General features: G+C 38.1%; 1 protein-coding gene across 6 annotated transcripts in view; it reads right to left on the reverse strand.

Moving 5' to 3' along the window:
* LOC101863978 (multidrug resistance-associated protein 1) overlaps positions 1-20,623 on the reverse strand; it is an 89,360-nt gene that overhangs the window by 26,019 nt on the left and 42,718 nt on the right. For 5 of the 6 annotated variants that reach the window (XM_013081896.2, XM_013081895.2, XM_035969489.1 and 2 more), the window contains exons 11-23: positions 18,370-18,624; positions 17,844-17,909; positions 17,364-17,501; positions 16,140-16,286; positions 15,328-15,412; positions 14,086-14,149; positions 12,728-12,854; positions 11,965-12,141; positions 11,400-11,567; positions 10,285-10,480; positions 8,882-8,905; positions 1,272-1,341; positions 497-713 (exon numbers count right to left, since the gene is read on the reverse strand). In XM_013081896.2, the coding sequence (XP_012937350.1) occupies positions 497-713; positions 1,272-1,341; positions 8,882-8,905; positions 10,285-10,480; positions 11,400-11,567; positions 11,965-12,141; positions 12,728-12,854; positions 14,086-14,149; positions 15,328-15,412; positions 16,140-16,286; positions 17,364-17,501; positions 17,844-17,909; positions 18,370-18,624 (1,734 nt within the window). The remainder of the gene's footprint in view (positions 1-496; positions 714-1,271; positions 1,342-8,881; positions 8,906-10,284; positions 10,481-11,399; positions 11,568-11,964; positions 12,142-12,727; positions 12,855-14,085; positions 14,150-15,327; positions 15,413-16,139; positions 16,287-17,363; positions 17,502-17,843; positions 17,910-18,369; positions 18,625-20,623) is intronic. The other variant, XM_035969490.1, reaches the window with a different exon arrangement.

The raw sequence follows: 20,623 nt of genomic DNA on the forward strand, positions 1-20,623 counted from the left end.
AAAGCTGGAGTGCAAGTATTTCAAATCTCAATGCCATTATAGTGGAACAGAGCTGTATCGGACTTGAATACAAAAGTCCTTGCTCACACAGGAAGGACATTGTTCAGTTGTCACTAGTATTGGACGCTCCCAGCATCCAGTGGGGAACAGGGTTATTACAGCCAGACACTCCCAGCGTCCGAAGGGGTTTAAAGAGTTAAGAAAAGTACTTTATCCTATTAACCTCAATTCCTAAATTCATCCGACTGTAGATGAGTACTTGGCATTCAGAAGAAACCAAAGCAGATAGGGATTATGCAAACAATGGCTGTATGTTTGTAACAATCTACAAAGCTATAGGCCCCCTCTCAGACCAAAATGGTAATTTGGAAAGAACAGGCCAGTCAACAAAGTAGTGATGATGCATAAGTCTTCAGGGGGATATAAGATACAAGATTAAAAATAAGGACTTTGATTCTAACTTTTCTCCCTTGAACTATGAGATTAAAATCCTTACCCTTCCTGTTTCAACGGATTCGACTTTGACTAGTTTCTCATCATCTTTCTTCTCATGTTCCTTCAGCAACTTCTCCTCCTCCCCGTTTGCCATCCTGTCCGACACCTTGTTTCTTCGTTTGAGCCCTGGAGAGCTGGTTGTGTGGTTCAGCGACGTGTTGCTGCCCCTGGACATCTCAGACTCAGTGCGCAAGCGATCGCTGATAATGGAGACCTGCCTAGAAACACCAAACATTCATTGACAGTTGCAACAGTCATTTTGCTACTTATCAACAGTTTGTTTTGACTCCATCAAAAGTTTGTACAAGCCCTCTGGAAAAATTATAAAAATATCACAGATGCATTTTGTTGACATACAGGGAAATATTTACCTCCAGCTTAAGAATTTTTTTTGCAGTATGCTTGTTCAGGTGACCAATGTATCTCCTATCAACATATGAGGGACACTGGCAAAAAGGGACAAATCACTTTTTAATCAGAACATTACCATGAGCAAATTTTGACTCCATATCTTTTTCTGATAAGGAAAAAATGAACATGATACTGATCAAAAAAGGGTATGAGAAATGAGCAAGACAGCATTTGAAAAAAACTATAATAAGAATAAAACAGGCTCCTAGTAGCACCCACAACAGATCAGACCAAAAGGTTTTCAAAGAACCAACAGAAATTACAGCTGCACAAATTTCGGTATCCCCTAAGTACTTGAGCATTACTTTGTGATTATGTCTAACCATTAGGCTACAGCTGTCGGAGCATTACTTTGTGATACTTACTTCTGTAAGGTGATACTGTCATCCACCTGTGAACCCAGCTGAGACAAGATCTCATCTCGGATGCTCATCACTGGAGACAGAGAGAGAGACAACTATGAGTCAACCCAGTTGAAACCAGTCACAAAAAGATTGTGACAGATGATAGAGTGAAAAACAACAGGGATAAAAAAAAATATGTATCCTGAACATAAAAAAACAGTTAAAATTAAATAGAGAAAAAAATATATATTATTGCATTCATAAAAGTGTGTGTCTGAGTTTTTGTGTGTGTGTGTGTGAGTGTGTATGTGTGTGTGTGCGTGTGTGAATATGAGTGCGTGATTTGTGGGGGGGGTTGGTAAGTGTTTTACTGCGCTTGCAACTGCATAAAGTCATATGACCGCACAAGAGACACTTAACATTTTCAGTTGGTAGGAAATAATTTTGAATTTTGCCTAGGTGGCGGCAAAAGCCTACTTTTTATCGATTTTGGACCACCAAGGGAACTTCACTAGGTGCAACTTGTACACAGGACCTCCGAAATTTTTCGCCCTTGTCCAAGAAGGCTAGGTGTAGATCTTACCTACCATAAGATCAGGAGTGTGGCTGAAAGACAGCAGTAAGAAGGAGCCAAGGAGTAGCAGTAAAAAGGCTTCAGAAAGAGTGAGGAGCCCAGAGGAGGGGGCAAAGCAGTTGATGGGGTGGGGGCAGAAAGTAGAGACGAAAGCAAACAAAAAAACATTGTTAGAGAGCAGGACAGGAGGTGAAAGGGCAAACTTTTAGAGAACAAAATTTTCCATCGCTGTCCAGATTTGGGCCTGGGAACTATTGAATGAGAGGTAAACACCGTAACCACTGGACTAACTGAATCCCTTAGTGTAAGTGGGCATGTGTATGTGTATGCACAGTCGAACCTGTCTAAAACGACCACACACTGTTGAGGAGAAAAGTGGTCATATAAGACAGGTGGCCGTCATACGCAGGACTGATCAAAATGAAGGAAACAAACCATTCACTTCTAAGGTCCCATTTGGATGTGGTCGCAGGTTTAGGACTGCCATAGGGCCCATTAAAATGTTGTTGTTGCTGTTGATTTCTTTTGAAAGGGGGGAAGGATGACGTTTTGAGGGGGACTTATTGTTGTTAGTTTGTTGTTTTTTTTAAATTATTGTTCCTTGAAAGGTCAAAACAAAACAAAATGTGTCAGACAAGGAAGGCCAAGCGTCATAGTAAAACAAATGGGTCGCCACCACGCAGCGAACGAGCAACACTTCTCTCACAAATTTGTATAGACTTCCATTGTTATGGACAAGGTTTATAGACTGAGTTGTGGGTGGGGCTTATAGGTTATGACGGATCACAGGCTTCCCTTACCAGCAGCTGAAAATTTATTGTTAATTATTGGTCGACTCGGGTAAACACTGGGAGTGACCTAAGCAACACGATCATTTCATTTATTGGAGGGACAGACAACAAAGAAAGGTGAATGAATTATGTATGACAGCTAGTCCATAGTGTCAGGGAAAAATAAATCATTTTTGACAAAGTCTGGCCGTCTGAGGCAGATAAATTTGACAGTGGGTTGATGAAATAGGGTGGCCGTTGCCGCGTAGCGGCGATGGACAGGTGCCTGTTTTATAGTTAAATTATATTGAAAAAAATGTAGGGGGGGGATTGGAAAGTGGCCGTTTGTACAGGTGGCCGTACTATACAGGTGGCAATCATGGCAGGTTCAACTGTATTAATAAAAGTGAAAGTGTATGTGGTCGCTTTTAAGCACAAGGAGGTTATCCCGAAAAATGCTGTTTTGAGAAAATCGAAGGTACGGTTTTTGACCCTTGTTCAGCAGCTACATACATGTATTAAGCATGCACTTATCAGAGAGCCCTATGACTGCGGAGAAGGTGCAGAGACCATTTGCGTCTTGCTTGTTGACAACATTAACCCTCTGGGATCTGCCATACCTTCCCCTGCCCCCATCTCTCGGATGAGAGGACTTGGTTGCTCTGGTAGGAGGGGGGAAATCTAGCTTCCAATTGGTATTATTATTACTATTAGTATTATTATTATTATATTACATTATAATTTTGTATTTCAGCAACACACAGCATCTATGCTCTTAATAGCGTCTTTCTCTTCTTTATCTCCTCAAACAACTTCTCAATATAATACAACAGACACCAACATACCCATTCATTTTTCTTACAATCTCTCTGTGATGGAGTTGGGTTTTTGTTTGTGGCATTGCACCTACAGCCACTGCTTTATTTCCTACCCCGGGATGGAAGGAAAATCACAGAACCACCAGTTTTAGATGCTATTCACAAACGACTCTTGTTCAGTATCTTTAAAAGACAAGAAGAGTTTTCTCTATAATCAAACAAATATACACACCAATGAAACCAAACTTCTCCTATAGGAATGGCAATGCCCACTTTTGGTGTAGGTCAAAATTTCTAGAAACCACTGAAATCTGGGTTAGCCTGCTTGTCCTCAAAAACAACCATGTGTGAGTGGGTGCATATACATGTGTGTGCTAATGAGTGTATGTGTATGTGTGAGAGAGAAAGAGTGTGTGTGTGTCTGTCTGTCTGTATCTGTGAGTGTGTGGGTGTACAGGTCTCTTGAGATATTGACAATAAGCTCACAGTACTTCTGGATCTAGTTCATTATTCGAAATTAGTCAAACAATTAAAAGCAGTCCATTCCATCCTAAAAATTTTGACAGCTGAAACAAACCTGTTGCAGACAGCTCCATTTAGACTAATTTAGTACACATAATAAGAAATACTGCAATACATTATAATATAAAGAAAGCAGAGCATTGTATAAATATGTGTTCGTGCATCAGAATACATAGTGTAACATGTGAGGTGCAAAATAATTATTCATAAAGCATGTAAAAAATGGTTCTGATCACTTGTGCAAAATCTTCTGTTGATCAAACTCATAATCTGAATATTTTGCATTATAACACCACCAAGATACTAGTGCTGAAAATAGAATAAATTTTTGCTCAGAGCAAAAATAATATATGGTATTTATATAGCACTAAACCCAGATTAAAGTAAACAGGATCTGAGTGCCATATAATACAGCAGTAGCACATAAACAGTACATTGTGTTCTGACTTAAATCTATATACCTCATTAATTTAAAAACAGAAACAACTTTAGCTGACATTTGAATAAATAAAAAGATTTGATTGTTCTTAAACTACTGGGCAAAGCATTCCAGGTGTTAGAGCGGTAGTATATAAATGCCCCTTCACCCATTGTTTTAAGTTGCTTAGATGATAAAAGATATTTCTATTTGTCAGCTGATGGTCTTAAATTGAAAGTTGGAATGTACAGTGTAAACAGATTTAATCAATATGATTGTGCATTATCATCCACGCATTTGTTGCATAGAGTGGCCAACTTGCACATAATCTTTTTTCTCAAAAGGAAGCTAGTGCAGTGTCCGTAAAAAAGGTGTAGCAGAGTCTCGTTTTTCTTTCAGTAAAACTAAACACACAACATTGCTTTGAACAATTTAAAGTTTTTTGCTTTCTCCAGCGATATTCCAAATAACAAGGAGTTGATAAAATTAAACTAGAGTACCAACATTATTGTTAGGCCTATTGTCTAGACAACAACAAAACCATGGACATATTTTGCCCTGTTTTTACTTTAAAAAACACACAAAAGTTGGCCTTGGCAGCATAGAACATTATTACTAATAATATATTCAAGAGGAAATTTCTACAGACAAAATTTTTTTAATCTCTAGAAATCAGCAGCCTGCATTTCAAAAGGGAAAACCATGATCATTTTTTTTCCTGCATCTTTTCTCTGATCACATGACCAGGAATTAAAAATTAACATCAGACATGATCAAAAACGATTTGGCAAAAAGGAATCTTCTCATAGGTGTTTGGAATTTTTAGCAAATACAATAATCATTCTCTTAACTCATTTCAAACACTCAAAGAAGCAGCATCATAAGCAGTGAGTTAATGTGTGATGAGGCAGCAATCCATGCATTGACTGTAACTGTAAAGGGGATCACGGATTTACAAGAACGCAGGACATGTTCTCATGTACAAAAAACACAAGATCTACATGTATTAATTCACTTGTCACTACGCCATATTTTGCCGGGGTGGGGGGGGGGGGGGGGGGCTGAAACCTTTGATATACAAACTCCAAGGCTGAAACATGAAAACCAAGCTCTGAATTTTTAGTGTATATGTGAATAAAACAGCAATTCTGATCCCTAAAAAAGTAAACTAAACTAACAAAACAAAACAAACTCAAAATAAGCTGTAGAAACAGGAGAACCAATTTCTCTTTTGTTTTTTGTTTTTCGCAAATTAACAATACACTCCTGCTTGCCAATTCCTCATGCTTTCTCCTCTCCTTTCAATGCAGTCTTCCCTGACAAGAAAAGAAGTCATTGCCAAGGGCCCTAGTACTACTTAGGACTTCAAAATGGGACTATACAAAGACCTGGACAACACACACGCATTGCAATATGCCAAGTTCATGAGCATGTGTGAGTTCAATTTTTTAAATTCTTTCTAAATATGCCCATCAACCTTTTAAGGCTGCAGGGTTGAAGACTGAGTTTTGTCTATTTACTCAGATTTAGTTGCCCACTGAGCCATAAGATACATGGGGTAGTCTCAGAGAAAAACTAAAATTTGTTTATTAGATAATCTTATCGCCTCACACCAGACACACTTGAAGCAGAAAACATGAGATCGAAAACATCCATTATCTCAGTCCAAGAGCATATTGTAAAGGAAATTAGTGTGCTCAGACACACCTCCATGGCTGACCAGCAGCTTTTCTGGAAAAAGTTTACAGAACACCAAAGACAGCAGCAACAGACTGTGTAGCATATCAGGAACAGAGCCATTCCCTCAACTAAGTGAGACTTCCTGCCTAAGGACAAATGGGGCTTACATCTTAACATTTCTGTTATCAATTTAAGGGTTGTAGAAGTCATTTTGACAATGCCAAGGCCTGAAGAATGATGTCATAAAAGGAATATCTTGGACTGCAAGATTAAATGACATTGTAGTTTTTTTCATTTCATGTCACCGTAAGGACATTAGGTGGTTCAAGACAACACGCAGCATGACTCTAGTCAGAGGCCACTGTATGCCGCTACACTGACAAAATTAATACAAATAAACATTTACAAAAACACTGCTGCTTTCTGTTTTCTCAAAAAACACACTGCAATCATTTTCAAACCATGTTACAGTATGTTTAATAAAGTTCCACGAATGTTCTACTATAACAGCTTGCTACTGTCTTCAATACATATTTCAGATAATATAAATATGTTTTGTTCTGTAAAGAAATTGTGTCAAGGAATAGTGTATCTGTGGTTTGGAGGTCCATATAAAAAAGAAATTCATACCAATATTACAACAGAAGGAGGGCAACTGGACAAAATAAAAGGTCCAAAACTATTCGCGACCTTAGTGCTTTCTTGTCATATCTCCATTTTTTAAAACAGTGAAAATGTAACATCTTCTTAAGCTCACTCTTTGTTATGAACTGTTTTCACTGTTATTAAAAAATGGAGATACAACAAGAAAGTACTGGGGTAGCGTATTGAAAACCAACAATACAGATATCCACCAAGAACATGGGTTAATCAAAATCACATACATTGTCAAGTAAGCTGCAGCGATTACAAAATTTGTAACAAACATATCAAAAATGGTACAACTAAAATGTCCGTTTTCATTACATACATCTGTTTTTAGGATTTCATGTACAGCTCACCCCAGTCAATTCTACTGCTTAAATGTCAAGAAGCAAACACAAAATACAGAGCCCACTATCCTCACCAGTAACCTTCATGATGACAAGCATTATACAGACAGTTCACCAAAACAAAGAAAAGAACAGTTGACAATAATTTATTTTTTTTAAGATTAAATTTCCTGTTGGAAATATTATGACATTTTTTAAGTAAAGGAAAATTAAACAGAAGATTTGAAAAAAAAAAAAGGAAACTATTCTGATGCTCAATACAATAGTTTACTGGTGCATTGCCTTCTTCTTCTTCTCTATAAACTCTTTGAATATGGGCCCATCAAATAAAAGTTAATTGCATGCAGAAGCTGAAAAGATAGGAATCCTGAATATATCATGTTGCCTTTGCTGAGTAAAAGGTTCAGAAGAAACAACAGAAGAGATAATGAGAAATACAGATGAATGCTGAAACCGTTCTTCCGTGGTTGCAGGATTTCCCGACTAACACTGTGTGTGTCGTTCCGCACTTTAAAGTTAACACACATTCATTCAACACTGTCCCCTGCTCCTTGTTTTTGTATGTGAGAATTTGTGAGAATTTGTGAGAATTTGTGAGAATTGTGCTTGCGTGTGTGTGTGTGGGGGGGGAGGGAGAGTGCCTCAAATGGGTCTTGAAATGTGCATTTACGGTCCCCTGATTTGTCAATTAAAAAAGATAATCTTGCACTGTACAGTACTTAGAGCCTTTCAAAGATTAGGTGCTATACAAATCATCATCATCCTCCTCCTCTTTTTTTTCTTCTTCTTCTTCTTCTTCTTCTTCTTCTTCTTCTTCTTCTTCTTCTTCTTCTTCTTCTTCTTCTTCTTCTTCTTCTTCTTCTTCTTCTTCTTCTTCTTCTTCTTCTTCTTCTTCTTCTTCTTCTTCTTCTTTTTTTTCTTTTTTTTTTCTTTTTCTTTTTCTTCTTCTTCTTCTTCTTCTTCTTCTTCTTATTATTATTATTATTATTATTATTATTATTATTATTAATATTATTATTACCATTATTATTATTATTATTTTTATTACTTTTTCTAGTAGTAGTAGTAGTAGTAGTAGTAGTAGTAGTAGTAGTAGTAGTATTTATGCTCACAATATATTTCAGGGGAAATCTCCTATGGGTAATGCAGACTCTTATTTACTTGAGCGCAGTATCTAAAACTTTCCTGAGAATCCTTGAGTTGACAGCACAAACCAATCCATTCATGGGCTTCCAATTATAAAGCCCTTTCAAATACAACAAAAGGGTAAATAAAGCAGTAATCAATATTGACCAATCCCTTTTTAGGAAGCAATTTCCGTGACAGAACAGGGCGTGCATCAAAACAAAATTCAATGCAGTACAACCTAGAAATAATGCACCCCAACTCATTGCGACTTTAGGTATTGCATGACTGATATGTACGCCTAATCTTTAAAGAAGATGAATATTACATTTGCTGAGGTTTGATTTGTCTCAATCTTGACAGCAACAACAAATCATTCGCAGCTTTCTTTGCTTAAAAAAATAGCAAAACTTATATGCCCTAAGATGAACAGTTGAACTTTGAGCCAATTTGGGTGGTGAATAACATAGGCCACACAATGAAACTGTTTTTGATTTATCTTAAACGCTAATGTCTATATGAATCCCCAATCAGACCCCAGCACATGCTTCTTTCACAAAGACCAAAGGAATAGGTAATGCATTATAACATGGTTTCACTGACTCATGCAAGTCAAAACAAAAAAATAAAGGAAGCATATGCAATAATGATTTTAACTTTAGAAACACAAGCAGGAAGGATTCTATCTCAAAATGTGTCAATTTCAACAGTAAAATCTCCACCACTCCTTACCCTCAGAGCCAGTCCTGGACAGCCCTGCAAAAACTCTCAGGCATTAGCAATGGGTGATGTTCGGATGTCGTGTACAGCAAGTCAGCATTGTAACAACCACATTTGGCTAGGAAGCAGATAAGGATAATAGAAAGACCGAAAAGAAACAGAAGGAGCACACTACACAACAACAGTCATCAGCACGATGTTAGTGGCGAAAACATAAATTATGAATACAGAATACATGATGCACAGCGAGTCAAAAGTGTCTTGACTGATCTACCTGTCCAGCAGCATTGGGCCGACAATAGTTCATGCACGGTCGGATAATATTACTGGATAAGCAGTACTAAAAAATAAAGCTTTCTACTTTTCACAGCCTTTGAGCAAAAGTACATGGATAATTTAAACAGCACTACAAGTCCATTTAAGAACACAAATACCCTATGCAAATTTACAATAACTCCCAAAACTAGTTTTTCCAATCCAAATTTCTGTGTTCCAACCCCACTGGAAACCTGTTGGGTCAGTCTATCATTCACAGATTTGCTATCGTTCACTTATTTCTGTCTTCACCAACAAAACTCTTTTTGCAGGAGGGTGAACCATGGAAAACAAGGAACATTATCATTTCAAACGGCACAAAGCCCTTCCATTTACAGGTGGAAATTTAACTTCTAATCTTGCAATTGCGAGTCTGATGAATAGGATACCCTTTCTAAGCTACACATACCTCAAATTGAAAGGTTGCAAAACAAATAGCCTTTTCAGATTAAAAAAAATTAAAATACAAAAAGCATTCAGACAGAAGAAAAAAAACTCAACATCAAGCACAACAATACATCATATATACCAAAGACCGTGAACTACATAAGACTGTAGCTTTCCACAGACTACTGTTAGCGTTTTGTGTGGTCCTTCTGCAGAAAATTTTTATGAGATCCTCCAGCCCTGTGACTTGTTAATGATCTTCCTTCCAAGCACTTTTCTTTACTACACTACTGCTAAAAATGTATCAAGAAAGGGTTGAATCCTTATCCAGGAAACAGTTTAGTTGTAGTAAGCACTTTAAGGCACTTGCAACACAGATAGGTCTTATAAGTGCCAATGGTTACAGGTGGTACTAAAAAGTAACATACAGAATAAAGGAGGAAAGATAAGGATGATAGACGTTTGATAGGAAATACGGAGCAAACCATATCAGAGCGCCTGCCAACCATCTACTCCAAAAGATAGTGCTACTATTCAGTGCATCCAAAGCAAAAAAGATACAAAGTTTCTTTTATTATATATGTTCTGCAAAAGGACCATGTAAAACAGCATAGTATTTTGTAATTCACAGTCTCTGGCTAACCTGTGCGCTATCTAATATCCAGATTGACAGGGTGCTATTAAAATCACGGTGATTCCATGTCAAAACTTACCTTCTTCATCTTGCACCCCTCCATCTCCTTCTTCCAGTTCTTCTGTAAGGTAGTTGCGAAGGAAATCTGCAAATGCCCCATTATGACTCATCAGCTCAGAAAATGATCCAGTCTCTGACACACAGCCGTTGACTAGTACCACTATCTTGTCCACTTGGGGCAAAAAGCCAATGCCATGGGTGACCAGAATTCTTGTCTGAGAAGGTGCAGATAAAATAAAATCAGAGAGAAACAGACTTCAGACTTTATGGAATTTTCCTCTTGTTTGAAGGGAAGCATGTCAGAGTACCACTCATAACCATGGAGTGCCCAACTGCTAGACATTTTGATCTCCTATGTAAAACACTTTCCCTTGTGAAAAAAAGAAGCAGATAGGGAACAAATGATTTTTTGACTGTCATCAAAGAACGATGAAAAAAAGACAATACGTTTTGACTTCCAATACAGAGAACCATATGACACCGGAATGGCTATTTAGCAGAGGCAAAACAGAAGACATAGAAACAAAAACAACAGAGGGAAAGGAAGTACAAGCTACCAGCTGCTAGAAAAACAATGACTGACATCAATAGAAGACAACTGAACAACAGAGAGAGAGAGTGAGGGAGAGGGAGAAGGAGAGGGGGAGGAAGGGAGTGAAGGAGTGAGGGAGAGAGGGAAAGAGTGTGTGGAAAGATTTTGCATGGGTGTGAGCATGAAAGAGTTTTGGAGAAGCATAGTGATGGTGATACAATATTTTTGAAAATCTATTGCCATTAAGACAAAGAAAACTAGAATGCCTGTTGTCTGTTCAAGTGTTTGAGAATGAGAAACACCACATGGGACACGATGTGACAGTGCCAGGCAGGGACTAAAAACAGGTGGACACATTGGTGTAGCTCCAAAAGAAGCAAAAGTTCTTCGTTGTGCGTCATGCATCATGAGCCACCAAACATAGCAACTAAATCTACATATCCACGATAAACCAGAGTAAAAAAAGTAAAACAAAACTACTGGGAAGTCAAGCTTCGATAAAGAAGCACACTTGACAAATATTTCGAAACTTTTCAAATAACCCACAAAGCAAAAGGATCTATTAACAAAATATTCAGCAACAAGAAAATATAACTGTCTACCTTTCCCTTCAGCATGCCGTTGGGCCCTATGACCTTGTCAAACAAGTGTTTCCCAACGTGAGAGTCAACAGCACTCAGCGGGTCGTCCATGAGATACACGTCCGTGTCCTGGTACACGGCTCGAGCCAAGGACACCCGTTGCTTCTGACCACCAGAAAGGTTGATGCCCTAGGAAATACGCAACATTCATTTCAAAGGAGGAATTCAAGAGCACAAATACAATACACAGGAGAGGAAGAACCTGCAAATATTTTAAAGAGAATACAATAGTATGATGTCATAGCACTGAAACATGACCAAAAAAAAAACATGATGTAATTCCAAAGACAGCACCAGCCACAACCATCATCCATGACAATGCCCACTGGTACACAAGTGTACAAAAAATAATCATGCAAAAAATTCCACTGTCTCACAATTATACACGAAATAGAAAAATCTGGGAAATTCCACCATCACGCAGCTACACAAGAAAAATTAAATCTGGAAAATTCAACATTTCCAAGAAACCAAAAGTATATAGAAAGTGTAACCACTAAGAGAGTTACAGGAGATTCCCCCATACCTTCTCTCCAATCTCTGTCTGATCACCACCAGGTAAAATGCTGAGGTCAGTACGCAGTGCACAGGCATCCACCACTTCCTCATACATAGATGAGTCCAAAGGCTTGTTGAATAGAATATTGTTCTGCAAAGTCTCATTTTGAATCCAGGCTTGTTGAGCTACATAGGACACAGAACCCTGGTCATCAGAAGACACAAACAAGAATACTGTATGTTGCAGACATATAGAAAGCATTAACAACTCAGGTACACTGAATATCAGAACCAGAAGAAAATTTGTTAAATAATGAATAATGCATAAGCATTGATCAGAAATAAAACAAATTTGTGACATGTTATTCCAGTTCTTGAAGTTCATTCACACATTATTATAAGAAAGTAAAAAAAACATAACTTATGTGTATTGTGCTTAAGTTTTAGAATGTCATTTGTAGATATAAACTATAAATCAACTAAGATGGGGAAAAAATTGATGCACAAGTGTATTAGCATAAGTGCACCCAATCTCTCTTTGACAGTACAAACACTCAGACTTTTAAATGTCTCTCATAAAATGAAAGTAAACAGAAGAGCAGGCTTAAGACTTACATCCTGCAAAACTTTTTACAATATATTATTGTTAACATCTTAGAAGATATCACATCTCTGAAAAGGGACATACAAAACAACAAGTACTGAAAACCAATCATTTCCAGGATCTCAGAAATATCCAACAAAGTAGCACCTTGCAGAACGCAATACATGAAACCTCTGTGAGAACGTACCCGTGTACTGACAGTACCAGAGATCTTGTCCATCTCTCCTAACATCGCTGCCAAAAGTGAAGACTTCCCAGCTCCCACAGCTCCCACAACTGCCACAAGGGATCCTTCCTCTGCTTCCAAACGGATACTGGAGACAAGAAAAAGGAAAAGTAATCTAAACACGTTGCAGATAAAGGGCAAAATCATACAGAACTGTGAATTCCATTGGCTATTGCAAAAACTGACGGAAAGATTACCAGAGACAAAAAAATTTGCACATTGGTCAAAAATATATAAAACATATAAGTAAGCATTTTGGACAAGACAAACATAAGGAAAAAATAAGCATTCTGGCCAGTTCAAAAAAAAAAGTAGGCACCTAGACAACACAAGACTAATGATAAATCAAACATAAGTACACTAACCAGAAATTTTTTAAAAGATAAATAAAAATACATAATTATTTAGGAGACAGAAACTTAGTGGTAAATCCTAACTCCAATACAAAAATGTGGAGATCATTTATAAAAATTCCAACCATCTGCAAAGAAAAAACTCCTGGAAACCTGCAGAACTACACAAATGTTCCTTTGTTCCATAGACTTCATCTTGAATATTTTTAAAGACACTGGCTCTCATTATTTCAAGCTTTGTCTCCTTTAATCTGAATTCATCCATCCTCCAAAATAGTCTACGCCTTCACAATAGAAACTTTAATAATTCTTTATAAATCTACTATAGTAGCAATTTGGGAAAAGAATATACAAGATGATCAAAAAGCATCAAGAACATCAAGAATATACAAGACGATCAAAAAGGCATCAAGAATATTTAGTAGAGACCTAGATAATCATGATTTGATTCTGTACAAGACAAACGTTCCAAAAAAGGCACAAATAATGTGAAGTGACCATAGCCATCCACTGACATCGGATTTCAATTACTGATTCGCAGAAAACAGCTTATTTCGAAGAGAGCAAAAATAGAAATAGAAATTCATTCATACCAACTACTGTGAGGTAACTGAACGTACAGTGCTACAAATGATATGGAGAGAGACACAGAGAGAAAGGGTGAGAGAATGGTTAAGTTTAGTTTTAAAAAGCATTTCAAACCATTTGCAACACAAATAGGTCATATAAGTGCAGAAGATTAGAGATGTTACAAGAAAGTAACAAAAAAAGGGGAAAGATAAGAACAATAGATGTTTACAGAACGGGGTTGTTTCAGCCAGTAATACATTCTTTCATGTTGTGAGTAGGTGCGAGTGCACCTGACCATTGTAACACAACTGCCATTGTAAATGACCATGATAAATTTCTTCCTGAGAGATAAATACCCAATACCCCAAGACACAAAGCTCACAAATTTTAGCTTACTTTGAAAGAGTGGTGTTCCCTTCTTCCCAACTGAAGCTGGCGTTTTCAATCTTGATGGATGGCTCTGAAAACAAAACAATGAAAACAGATTAAAACATGTACACAAATGTATGAGTCTGTAAATCATCTACAGATCAGGTGCAACAACTACCTTCAATTGTAAATTACTGCAAGTATTCTATGCCCCATTGACAAATGATCATTTACAATGCAGGCTGCTTCGACCCGGTTTCTCAAGGCCAATCCGGGCTGAGCCAGACACAGCACTCCAGCATTAAGACGAACACAGACATAAAATAAGACTTTTCCCAGACAGAACGGAACTCATGTACTCTGCATACAGTGGCAAAGAACCTGAGCATAACACCATATACACCAGTTGCCTTCTGAGAAAACCAAACAAATAATGTTAATCAACAAGCATCACTTTAAGTTACTGCCACCGTTTGACTACCTTACTTTAACTGGTCAAGTGAAATCAGGATCACTCTATTCCAAAGTTCTGTCTTGTACCTCTTCTCACAGTGATTTGAATTAAGTATGGTATAAAATACTTGAATAACCGGAAGGACTTTAGAGTGTCTTCTTCAAGGTACATAATTCCCTCCCTCGCGAACAGTTTCAGTGTCTCAGCAAAAAAAAAAAAAAAAAAAGCAAAAATACACATGAATAAAACAAGCAACCTTTGAAGAGAGTTGGGTTGCGCCATAGCTTATAGCAAGTCAGAGCAACAACAGCTATATTTCATCAGGAAAATACCTCCTTCTTCCTTATTCTTCATCCAGCCATGCCAGAGGTCCTCACAAATGCAGAGGTTCATCAAAATGTCTCCAAGTAGCCATAAAGCTTCTATCTAAGTGGGACTGGTTTCAACCATGCAGCCACAGCATAGTATATTATAGCTGTTTTTTAGTAGAGGTTTTTTGGCGCTCGCAACTGCATAAGGTCTAATGAGGGCCAGAAGATTAGAGGTGTTACAAGAAAGTAACAAACTTAACAAAGAAGAAGGGGAGATAAAGACGATAGATGTTTGATAGGAAAGAAGGAGCAAACCACACCAGAGCACCCGCCAACCACCCACATTATATCTGTTTAGGACTATAGTAACACGACAAAAAAGTACAAGGGGCAGACAACACCAGAGCACCCACCAACCACCTGCCTCTAAAGCAAAACAACCACAGAAGAATGAGACAATACAGCAAAAGTACTGAGAGAGAAGAACTTAAGAGAGCCACTCACTGAGGAACTCATCTTTCTCCACACATTCGGCGTCTAGTTCTGTGTTGTCCACAAATGCTTGAAGCCTCTTCAGGGACACATTGGCCTGAACAAAAAAAGAATACAAAGTGTACAAATTCAAATTATTTGCATAAGAAAGCTTGAACATAATTTTTGTTACTAAATTCAAGTTGAAAAGAAGTTTATCGTCACTTTTATGTGAGACTGCAAAAAGACAATGCAAACATTAAAGATCCCTTTGTCATTTAAAATTGTAGAAGAGTAGACCGTAAGGCATGCACATTTTTTTTTATTCCCTGCTATAAAAAATACCAAACGTAAATGCTGACACAGTTGGCCATTCCAAAACGACCACCCACAGTCGGTAATGTCAAGGAGAAAGTGGTCATCTTAGACAGGTGGTCTTCTTGAGTATACCAAATTTTAAAAATACATTATCTTCTAAGGTCCTAATAGAAAGTGGTTACTGGCTTAAGACTGCCATAAGCCTGGTAAATTATTTTGCTCTTTTGAAGGGAGGAGTGAAAGAAAAGTTTTCTTGTTTTTGTGTTTTGTTTTTTTGTTTGGTTTTTTTTTTTGGGGGGGGGGGGGGTTGGGAGGGGGGTGTCAAGTTGATTTAATAAATTAATAATAACCAATCTGGGAATAAGAGATTTTATAGGTCAACTTGAATAGTTTGGGGAGGAGGGGGGGGGGGGCTGTTTGTTGATAAAATACAGCGGTCACCATCTTGTTGGACAGATTGTCGTTTAGGACAGGATAAAAAACAACTGGTGAATATTAAGCGAAAGATAAAACTAGCAGCCACTTACCTGCACCATATTGGTGATGACATTTGGTACCATCGACAAGGGGAACCGCAAAATATTGAAGAGTGCAAGAGACACAAAGGCTTTTTCTGCATCCAGAATGTTGTCCTCGGATGACATGACGTAAACAGCAAAAGTAGACAATGACACCTGAAAGAAACAAGATGATAGTTGTTTATAAGGACAGAACTTATTTAAATACCCTGACACAAAAGTAACACTGTCATTCAAAGCTATCATGCACTTTTTTTTTTTTTTTTTTAAAGAGAAAACATAGCGTGAGACTTGGACAGGAAAATAGAGCGAAAATATACGCAAGTACAATCTAAAGAAAAAAACCAAATCCAAACAATCTTGAATATCTTCATTGAACAGAAGTTTTACAAATGACAGAGATATCTCTCTCAGACTCAGATCGATAGCAAGTCAAAGCAAAGAATCTTAATTTAAAATTATAAACTCCATCATGAGCCAAAACAAATGTTAAAGACAAAATTTGAACTGAAAATATTCTACCCACAAAAAAAAAGAAAGAAATTACAACACTGGACTAATAACTGAAAGCCATCCTATAACAACTGGTCTTGAGCAAGTGTGTATATATGCAATACTTATGAAGGAGGCAAGTGGTTATTTCTGCACTATTGTTGCACATGTGTCTATGAAAAAATTAGGATACCCCGGGGGCGGTGCTATTGAATGAAGCGTCTTTAGGCCATTCTCAAAGGCGCGGACATTAATCATGTTCTTATGCACAGTAGAATTGTAACTGTAAATGGGCTGATTCATCAATGTCAAAGTGGCCAAGTATCCGCAACACTTACTATCGTCATTCTTCCTCTACTTTTTTTGTATGCTTGTCACACTCTTGTGACCCGTTATTTCAGGGGTGCCTTGATAGCTGAAGCAGACTTTGTGCTGTTGAAGCTAGAGAGGTGAGGAGAAAAAGTCTGATTCCCTGTAAGGACTTCTCAGTTGACAAATACCCCTTTGTGCTCATATGACCTTATGCAGTTGCGAGCGCCGTAAAAACTCTATTACTAAAAATAGGAAGATTCCTTCAGAGTAGATGTAGGAGAAGACAAACAAAGAAAATAATATGAAAATTTCTTTTAATTTCTTACGGCAATATAAATATCTATTCAAAGGAACAAACAACAGAGAATCTCTCAAATTCAACAGTTGGTGTAGACTTTGAGCAAAGTTAAGAAGCTGCTAATCACTCACCAAAATAGGAGCACAAGTCCAGAAGAAAGAACTGGTAGCATTGAGGTAAGCAGCTTTCTTCAACACATGCAGCTCTTTGTTTCGGATCTCGAGGACTTTGTCTTGGAAGGAGCCTTCCCAAGCATAGAGCTTAAGCACCTATGAAAAATAAAAGAGCATTTGAGACCATGATTATCGATTCTTCTCACCATTTTTTTCAAAGTATATTTAGAGAATAAGTAGTGAAAAGAAACTGCCCTAGTAAAGAGGGAAAAAAACAAATTGAATGAAAGGCATTTTATAACAACTGCTTTTGCTTGGCAGACTGTGCTAATAAACTATCTTTTTCAATGGTATGAATAACTATAGCTATTCTGTGTACACAGACTAAGACATATAGATACAATACAAGACATAAAACACAAATAGATTCAACAATTTTCTCTAACTCTCACTTTCAAAAAAAAAATATTACTCATGGAGATATAAGTTTTCTCATACCTTGATGCCATTGAGAACTTCGTTCATCAGTTTGATTCTAGCATCCTTCAGAACCATCTGTTCTATCTGTTAAACAAAAGGATAAGAAAAGAAATTGCAAGACATATTTCAACAAAAACAAAATAGCTATAACAGTAAACAATGTTCTCTAACATCTCTTCACAAGCAACATATTTATAAATCAGCATCTTGACCAGACACAGTCCTACCTACAGTGAATGTATCCTGTGTTTGATGTCATCACCCTGAACTTTTCTAGACTAGATGCAATCATGTACACAAAATATCAACTACCATTCGAGCAGCCATGGAAATGGATTTCTCCTGAAGAGCTTCTAATAAAGAGTCAAGGAGACCAAACTGTAGCAGAAACGTTAAAACTTTTAAGACATGCAGTAAAGAAGTAACTATTGATGGCAATTTGATATACAGAGAAGACACCAATAAAAAGTCCAAACATGGCATGACCGTAAGTTCAGTTCCTAAAAATTTCTAGGGCCAGATAGTACCCTCTTCCATTGCTTACCTGATACTTTCGAGTCAGGTGAGCAATGACAGCATTGATGGGGATCAGCAGAATCATGACACCGATTCCTGCCAAGGCAGATGGCCCCAGAGTCTGCCACAGGAAGTACAGAGCCACGCTGATCTGGAAAGGCCCCGACCAGAACATGTGTAGGTACGTGGTCAGGTCCATGAAGCGCTGGGCATCTACTGACATCAAGTTGACTATCTCACCCACAGTGGATGTCTTCTTTGCTGCATTCGACAGACGTAGAGTCTAGATAACAAAAGAAAAATTTTGTTTAAGGCATGATGCGGGGGAAGACCATGGTCAAATGACGTTATTTTTTAGTCTCAGATCAAAATTGGGCTGTTAACGGATTCGAGTACTTTGAAATGTCTACTTTCCCAAAATGAAAATCTTATGTCCCTGTCAGCAGCAGAACATGTTCAAAAACACTCACAAAGATGACACCCCCTTTCCTCTTAGTGAAAAAAACCCCGCAATTTTTTTGCACTAAAATGTCCTTTCATGAAATGGGCATAAAGCTCTCCGCACGCTCAGAAATCAGTCATGTTATACATCATTTTGAAGATTGTGATCTCTAATTTCGCAAAATGGCGATTCAAAAGCAGTTCAGACTTGGTCATTGATGTAAATTAAGTTACGAGTAATATGTCTGTATCCATTATTATTTAGCTGAGAATGATGTGTCGTCGTCATGATGTACGCAACTAGATTACTGCGCACGTGCATGTGCAGTTTAAAACATGTTTAACTAATTTCAAATTCAAGTTAATCAACATTTTGTGAATGAGCTCCCCTTACAATGCATGAGCACTTGAACATGCCAGAACTGGTCAAATACCGAAGATTTCAGCCAAAGCCCACTCTCATGGCGTCAAAATGGGGATCGTCTCCCTGTGTCATACGGCCCTCAACGAGAGCTCGGTAAGAGCTTCCAAATTTCCGCATAAATCTGGAAATCTAATTCCTGAAAAATTCAGAATTTTGCCCGACTGACCAATCGTTAAGAAGCTGTGGCACTTTTTTTTCAAGAAGTCTTGACAAGGATATATGAGAAAACTATTTAGTAAATTTTAAGCCTCCGTGCACTTGATTTCACGTAGTCGGAAAAGTTCAGGACATTTTTTGCTGGAAGCCAGTTAGCACAACTGCTAGATACAGCCGATCTACGTTATCCTCTAGCTTTGACCAGGGCGACGGCGAAAAAAACCAACAAAAAAAAACCAACAACTGAGACGAAAACACAATCTTTTCGTTTTACAGTGACAAACGTCTTGTGCGGGACGCCATGTATTCGGATTCACTCTCGCCGCCGCCAGCCAACTCTTCAGCTTTCGCCCTCGGCAGTGCTGTGTAGAATCGAAGAAACCAAGTCGTTTTTCGAAACAATATCCATCGCCGAAGGAAGGCCTTTTCAATATTGGCAGTATACGAAAGTCTGACTGAGCGATCATAACCCAACAGTACACCCATCCCCACAAGCCATTGTCTCCACAGTTCTCCACTCGCTGACCAGCCAAAAACCCTCCCACACGACACACCCTAGTTTGGGCGAGCCTTGAAGTCTCCCACGAGTATCTGAATAGGGTTGTACCGTGAATGCAGAAAAGTTACGGAAAATTTCCGTTCTAACTTATTCTAAGTACGTATTTCAGTATTCGGTTGAGAATATAAAAAAGCATAACAGCGGTTTGAACAGAGTTCTTGAATATCATGCACGAAAAATCTTGAACTGTGTGGAGATAAATATTGTACGAAAACGACCAATCAAGTTTCTGTATCGTCCTTGTAAACTTAGTGGGATCAATGGTGGAAAAAAAAGGACTAGGAAAAAAAAACAACCAGCTTAGGACTTAGACCAACCTTTCCTGAGCCTGAGAGACAACAGGGTTGACATTGATGAGCAACTGAATGCTGAGTGAGTCACCAGCGTGGATGGACAGTAAGTGGAAGAATATCACATTGAATTCTTCCCCCCCCCCTCCTCTCTCTCTCTCTCTCTCTCTCTCTCTCTCTCTCTCTCTCTCTCTCTCTCTCTCTCTCCCTCTCCCTCTCCCTCTCCCTCTCCCTCTCCCTCTCTCCCTCTCTCTCTCTCTCTCTCTCTCTCTCTCTCTCTCTCTCTCTCTCTCTCTCTCTCTCTCTCTCTCTTTCTCTCTCTCTGCCATGGTTTTGGGTGGTCTGGGGTGGAATAAACAGAACTGCCCTTGTGAAAATCATCGGATGGCTTGGTTTAGTGGACTACATCATA

This window comes from Aplysia californica, unplaced genomic scaffold (genome assembly GCF_000002075.1).
Source record: "Aplysia californica isolate F4 #8 unplaced genomic scaffold, AplCal3.0 scaffold00150, whole genome shotgun sequence".
Classification (NCBI taxonomy): Eukaryota; Metazoa; Mollusca; class Gastropoda; order Aplysiida; family Aplysiidae; genus Aplysia; species Aplysia californica.